A 7,591-nucleotide genomic window follows, 5' to 3' on the forward strand; every position below is an offset into this window, starting at 1 on the left:
TGCAATTGATTAGCTATACCAAAAGCTTCTGAATTTCGTGGAATAATCGTGTTGATAACTCTTAGTTCTTATGAATGAATTTTCCTTATTGACATTTGCAAAACTATTCTTTTTTGTAAAATAAACTTTATCCCTAGCAACTGGATGTTTGAAATCAAGAGATTCCTTGTCATTATTATTTATGTGCTCGCCATTTAAAACATCTACTTTAACAGCGTTACTTACCAATAAAACTGTCGTTGGTATTACATTATTGATGTGTAAATGGCCACTCTTTCTGCTATTATAAATCATTGATTACTATGTATTTATAATTGGCCGCTCGTGAAATGATTGATGTTCAACGCATCAATTTTGTGCCATTTACCGTTGATTTACCGTATGAAAATTATCGTTAACTTCACATTCACACACTATGTTGTAATAGGAGAACTTATATGTAAATCAATTTGCATTCCCATTACACGGTTTATACCTCGCTTAAACAGACTTCATATGTAAACAAACAGTTCGAAAACCGAACAAGTTTCCTCATTCGGAAGACGATTAATCTTTTTGCAGCAAACAAAACATATTCATATCGAAAAAACGTTCTATAAAATCAAAAGCCTCTCAAGACAATAGGCCAGACGATATTAATCTCGCTCCCTGCATTTGAAAATTCAATATTTTTATTGCTATTTGAAGTCTACGAAGAAATAATCGTTCACGTGCACCGGATGTCAAAATCAAAGGGAACCAGCCATTCACCGACCCTTTTGAGTCAAAATCGCGGTTTAATGCCAAAACAAGACTTAGGGTTCATACGCACTATGCGGGTAGCCGCATTACGGCTAGCCGCGCGGCTGACCGCAGGATGCGGTTGCGAATGCGGCCAGCCGGATCACGGGCAGCCGCATTCGCAACCGCAACGTGCGGTTGAAGAACCGTTGCGATTTGCGATCATGTCGATCCATTTCAAAGATGGACGTGGAAAAAGTTGCACGTAATGTGTGTAAATGTAGTAAATTTACACACGTTACGTAAAGAAGAAAAAACAAAAAAAGAAGTACTGGGTGCATCCTTATTTGCAAACACGAGATGAGAGCAACCATTTTGCAATATTTTTCGAAGAAGTAAAAAAATATGAAGATAAGTTTTTCGGATTTACTAGAATGAGCATAAAAACGTTTGAAGAATTATTGACACAATTTCGCAATAGTATTAAACCGGATGTAAAGTTAATAATAGTGCTACGGTAAGTAAAATAAATATTTATAATTCAATTTTTATTAAAATAATGTAGGTACACATTTCAAGCATCATCGTCAGTGATGGAATTAAAAAGTTCCAGATAATCACTCTCCTGAGAATTTTCGGAAATTGGCGATTGAGCATTCGTCGGATTCCTATAATCACTCTCCTGAGATTTTTCGGAAATTGGCGATTGTGCATTCGTCGGATTCCTCACAATTTCTTGAGACGTGTCTCGTCCAAACTCCGAAGACTGCACAGGCTGCGTGTAAACATTACTTCCTGAAAACTGTGCCGTTTGATATCCATGATGGGTATTACCTCGTCCAACCTCCGAGAAGTTTGTACGGTGAGAATAGGGACTATTACCAGAATAATGTGACATTTGATAACCCCGGTAAGAATTAGGCCTTGGATAATCAATGTTCGAATAATTGAAAATCTGCGCATCTTTAATTACCTTTAAAATATCTAATTTACTTTGCAATTGCATATGTTCTGGAATTTTTTTAAATTCCTTTACTAGAGACAAGAAAAAGAGGCGATCCGCGTCATCTTCAACACTCTTTCTTTCTAAATTTCTATTTAAGGCCCCGACTAACTCTCTACCGATAAGATCATCACTATTATTTTTCTTGTTTCTCTTTGGTGCCCATGAAGTATTTGATGGAAGTGTTTCTTCATTTTGCATAGCTGTGTTACCATCTTCATTTTCTGTAGTTACATTCCCCGTTGTGCTATTGACAGTTACAGTATCTTTTAAAAATAACAAACTATCGTAGAAAACATATGAAGTCTTTTTTTTTTGCCGCTGATCCGCTCTTAGTCTCTTTCGCTTTATGGGCCTTCACAAAACAGTCGCGAATATTTCTCCATTTTTTTTGAATACTCAAACCTAAAAAAAAAAAAAACATTGTTTCAGATATTTGGCGTCAGGCTGTTCATTCGCAGAATTGCATTATATGTTTAAGATTGGAATTAGTACTATCGCCGAAATAGTTCGAGAAGTATGTGCAGCTATATGGTTTTGCTTAAAAAATATATGCCTACCACAACCAACCAAAGATATGTGGCTTCAAATTGCAAATGGTTTCTCTACTAGAGCACATTTTCCGAACTGTATAGGTGCTTGTGACGGAAAACATATTAGAATTATAGCACCTAACAATAGTGGATCAATGTGCTTCAATTATAAAGGATATTTTTCTTTGGTATTGCTAGCAATTTGTGACAGCAACTACAAATTTGTGATGATTGATGTTGGAGCATATGGAAGATTCGGTGACTCAGCAATATTTCAAAACTCAAACTTTTATAAAAAAATTCAAGAGAACCGCTTGAACATTCCTGAACCAGCACCTATTTCAGGAAACAATGCAACTTGTTTCCCCTTCGTTTTTGTAGGAGACGAGGCATTTGCTTTAAGTACGTGCATGATGCGCCCTTATCCGAGAAATAATTTAAATATTACAAAAAGAACATTCAATTATAGACTTTGTGTGGCTAGACGTTACATTGAATGTACTTTTGGCATACTTGCGAATAAGTGGCGCATTTTTCACAGACCAATTAATGTTCACATCGATTTAGTTAGTGATATTATTAAGTCTGCTTGCATTTTACACAACTTTGTAAGAGACAGAGACGGATATTCTTTTAGAGACTCATTAAGTAATCCACTAACTGAAACTATTACTCGAGATAACGTGCGAAGAAACAATAGAACTGCTTTCGGATATCGAGAATCATTTGCAGAATATTTTATGCATGAAGGGAGAGTAGAATGGCAGGATAATTACATTTAAATAAAATACCTATTTTGATAATTACCTAGTTTTTGTTTTTCCTCCTTTGTCAATTCCGTACCGTGATAAATATGCACTAACTCTTCCCATGCTCTTTGTTTTAATATTCTATCAGAATACTCTGGTTATTTGGTGTTCCAAATTGCTGGCCGACTCTGGATTTCGATGATAAATTTTTCGGTATCGAATTCCATTTTACCAGACGTACCACGTGCGTACCACGTACTCACTCAATGGCGGGCAGCCGCAGACTGAACCGCACAGTGCGTATAGCAACCGTCCGGCTGGCCGTCACTCGGGCCGCAGCCCTCCGAGCGACCGGAGCGGTCTGCGGGTAGCCGCATCGCAGTGCGCATAGAAATGAATATTACGTACATAATTGTGCTTGCGGTCAGCCGGACGGCTAGCCGCAATGCGGCTACCCGCATAGTGCGTATGAGCCCTTATTGTCGATCGACCAACTTACAATTACATACCGGCTGCTCATAACAATCTTTAGTGCTTTGTAATAAGGTTGAATATTGTATGGTGCTAATTTTTGAGGAATACGCGAACGGTTTACATCCCGCTCATTGACGCCGCGGCTCTCGGACGGAACTCGTAAAATCGAAACAGAACGCTGATATAAAAGGAAAGGCAGATGAATATCGAGATGAGAAAACCGCTATTATGCATGAGATACACCGGCCGAATGTTCGGTGAACCAGAAAGATGAACATTTAACGATCTCCTGAGCATACTATCCATTAAAATGTATGTATTCCAAAAGAATAAGCTACACTGATAGTGCTTTGAAACTGATCGGAATTTCGATATCAATTTTTATCGGACTCATAGTCTTATCGATTTCAGGAATAGCTTCATCGATAGGTGCTATCAAAACAAGAATATACTTGTCCATTCAAGGATATGATGTCATATAACCAACCTTATCTAAATCTGGTATTACTTATAGTCTAGGTTGAAAATATTCAAGTCCTCTCCTCATATTTCTTGTTCCTATTTAAAGCGAAGGTAGAGAGAATACAATAAATTAATTTTAAACACAAACTACTCAATAATTTCCGTGGCACAGAGCCAGTGTTCCAGCTACAATTGTTAGTGTATGCCGCGTAACGAGAAAATGTATTTATAAACTGTGTGACTAATGTGGGCAAAATATTATACCGGTAAGCTATAAACGCAGTTCTATTCATCATCGGTATCTGTTAATCCGGAAATGCGATCATTGAACAATGCTTTATTTTGTTAGTGTATTGGATTAGAGTTTGATGAACTAATAAAAAGTAGCCTATAGCCTTCCTGGATATTTATCAGGGAAAGCTATAACAATGATTTTTTTTTGTGGTTCCTGAGATTAGCGCGTTCAAACAAATATACTCTTCAGCTTTATATTAATATTACTATATAAAGAACAGCTTATATTATTGGGCCACAAAATGCAAAGTTATCATAACTTGTCTGAAGAGCTCTTCAATCGAAGTTCCTTCAAAATTCGGTTGTTAGCGGAATGGTCATTCAAGATTCTAGTTCAAATACCTCAAGTTCCTAAGCATCGGCAATATTGAAAGACAAGATTTGAAGACGCTTAGCGAATTGTCAGGCGAAGTAGCTGCAGCTATTACGTCCATTTTAGGAATCGTTTAACAGCTTGGAGTAATTTGATAGGCTAGGGAAATGGATGACCAGGGTATAATGCTACTGAAAATGTAAAACATGTATGGGAATAACGTGTCAAATCACATGACCTTATCGATTTGAAGTGACATTTCTATACATGTTTTATGCTTCGACGACCCTTAAAAGACATCTTGGCTAACCAAGCAAGCGATAAACTTTTCAATGACCACTAAACACTTAATGTTCGCCATACTAAAAAACCCGTGTGTAGCCACAAAAGAACAGCGAGACACACCAGTTTTATTCTCAAAAAAGAGGATCGCACAATTTCATTCTGTTCTTGGTTCCCTTGCGAAAATTTATTTCAATAGTACATTTCGCTCATTCGGAGTTTAAGAAAGGATTCGAGTAAGTTCCAGTGCATCTTTAGCGTGCTATTAATTTGTCCTTTGTACAGGACACTCAACTTCAAGGACGTGCCAGAGACGCCAGCGAGAAGCCTTCAAGACAATTACCATTGAGAGGATTTCCTAAAGTTTTATAGATTTCATTTTATTCGATCTGACTGAACGTTGTTAGCTTCTTTTACATTTTAAAGCTCTCTCGAATTCTTTTGCGTGCGAAATGGATTTATCGTGGAATTTCGATTTGTTTTATTTTGTTACTAAGTTGTTACCTTTCTTATTTCAGTATCTAAAATAATTCCAGATATTTTTAAGTGGGATAAATATTATAAAGCTGTTACGAGGGAATAAACAATTAATTTGAAAGCTAATATGTTATCGTTCGTTTTCCATATTGTGTGGCAAAGAGCTGTTAATATATTACGTGGAAAAGAGCGGAAGCTATAAAAATACAAGATTTATTGCATATTGCTGCAGGTTTAAATGCTTACACTTTCTTGAACGCAGATTGTGTTTAAATTCAATTTATTTTTAATTCTTAAGGCTCCTTATTTTTATTTTATTTCTGCTCATAGTGAGAGCTAGGATTGCGGGGTAATTAGAATACCTGCATATTATACTCTTCCAAGATTGTAGAATTGAAAGATATCTTTTGAGAGACTTTTTGTTCTGAATGAATTTTAAGTCCGGCTAGAACATTTTGATCCTATCAAACCAAGGTATGGTTATGAAGTATACCTCAAAAATCCTCTGGGTTAAAACAAAAGCTAAACAACGCACTGCAATAGGTCCATCACCAGGGACCATCGGATTGCGGCCAAAAATATCCAAAACACCATCTTCTACACGAAACCTATTGTACTTTGGATTACCGAAACGAAAATGAACCTCAAAAAATCCGCCAACAGAATCCATTAGGTAACCGCAATTTTGGCGTCTATTATTTGTGTATTTTTTTAAGTATCTTTACCCGCAGACTGTAGATTAAACAGTCGGCCGACTTTTGGTCCGATGGTAGACAAAAAAACTCAAAGTTTTTTTCGACACCGGTCATATACCAGGGGCTTGATTCTGCTAATTTTACTTAAGCGATATACGATTGATATCCAACTAAGACTCAATTACGATTGAAGCGTATGTGGCATTCCGCTATTTTTTCTTTGAAATAAACGTTTTTATCCTTTTCTGTGATTAAATAATTAATCATTGTCTGCAAATAATTTACTATTGCAATATGATTGTAGAGCAGACCACCTAATGGCAGAGCAATGGCAAACCAATGTAATGTCATTGGAATACGACTGGTTTTATATTAGTAGCAGAATATCCGCTAAGAGATTCAATTTTTATCCAATTCTCACATTATTAACTAAGCAGAATCAATTAAGCCCCTGATCGTTGTAATCTGCGCACTCCAATACATCTCCGTATTTATCAAGCGTTGTATGAAATTGTTGGCCGACTAAAAGTTTCCAGTGTGTGGGAGCTATAGTAGGAAGTAAGGTTCGTTTCTCTTATTATGAAGGATGCTGGAATGATGAATTGCTCGTTGATCTCTTACTGCGATTATATGTGTGAAACTCCTTCTGTTGTTGTTTACTTGTCTGTTTTATTTGATGGGAATTGTGTGAATAATATTCTGGTTATGACAAGATTTTGTATTGATATTGTGGCGGTAAAAGGTGTTTTTACTAAAGTTTTAAGTGAACTAAAGATAAGTGACGTTTGTTTATTCATTTATGGTAGTTTCATTACTCTTCACGTTGTATTGGAACCATCTAAAAGGTAAGAGTAATTTCGGAGTAATTTTGCGTTGAACTGATAAATAAGCTATTTAACAATAAGGTTGATAGCTCCTACAACCTAAGAAGATTTTTATGATAATATGTTAGAAAATACAAAAATAAATATACAAACATATATAGCATACTAGCTAGAAAATACATTTAATTGACGAAAATACTTACTAAGGTAATATTTCTTGGTCAATCAAAGACTTTTATAGCTTCATTACTACACAGCCGTGACTGTTAACACGTCAGAAGCCATAGCCTCAAAGAAAACGTTCATAAACGTTGATATTCTATCATCTGATAATAAAGCATCGAGTTACAGCACAAAGCACAAACAAACAAACTAACAGAACAATGCGGAATTGTTCATTAAACTAGTTATCGGTACTTGTCTTGGAGCAGTTAACCAACTGGGACCGCCATGACAACCAATCTCTATGCAAGAAATACAAAATTCTAAGGAAACGCAACAAAGAGTGATAGCATAATCAAGCATTCTTGTGTTTGTCTTTTGATAAAATTGACTCTTAGTTGCTGTAAGAAAACCCAATTGCGGGTTAAGCTCGCTACCTTTAAATCGAAATACAGTATTTATAAAAGTGCGTTTAATAAAGGATAAATAATAATACAAGCATAAAATTGACACATACATGCACAAACAAGTATAAGCGGCATTTGACCTTTGGCAAAAGGGAAGGCAATGGCGTTTCCTGTTAGTTACATAGTCTAAGCTACT

The 7,591-nt window shown here is 36.1% G+C and overlaps 1 protein-coding gene and 1 long non-coding RNA gene across 2 annotated transcripts; one reads left to right on the forward strand and one right to left on the reverse strand.

The window, feature by feature from the left end:
- Nucleotides 1-866: 866 nt before the first annotated feature.
- LOC124646169 lies at nt 867-3,059 on the forward strand. Its single transcript, XM_047186253.1, has 2 exons — nt 867-1,237; nt 2,156-3,059. Exons 1-2 carry the CDS (start codon nt 1,155-1,157, stop codon nt 3,036-3,038), a joined length of 966 nt encoding a protein of 321 aa, XP_047042209.1. The 5' UTR covers nt 867-1,154; the 3' UTR covers nt 3,039-3,059.
- On the reverse strand, nt 1,254-3,476 carry LOC124646170. The gene is made up of 2 exons (XR_006986304.1): nt 3,064-3,476; nt 1,254-2,128 (listed from the first exon to the last, which is right to left on the reverse strand). It is a non-coding gene; the product is annotated as an uncharacterized LOC124646170 (long non-coding RNA).
- Between the last annotated feature and the right edge of the window lie 4,115 nt (nt 3,477-7,591).

The sequence above is a fragment of the Helicoverpa zea genome, chromosome 3 (genome assembly GCF_022581195.2).
Source record: "Helicoverpa zea isolate HzStark_Cry1AcR chromosome 3, ilHelZeax1.1, whole genome shotgun sequence".
NCBI lineage: Eukaryota > Metazoa > Arthropoda > Insecta > Lepidoptera > Noctuidae > Helicoverpa > Helicoverpa zea.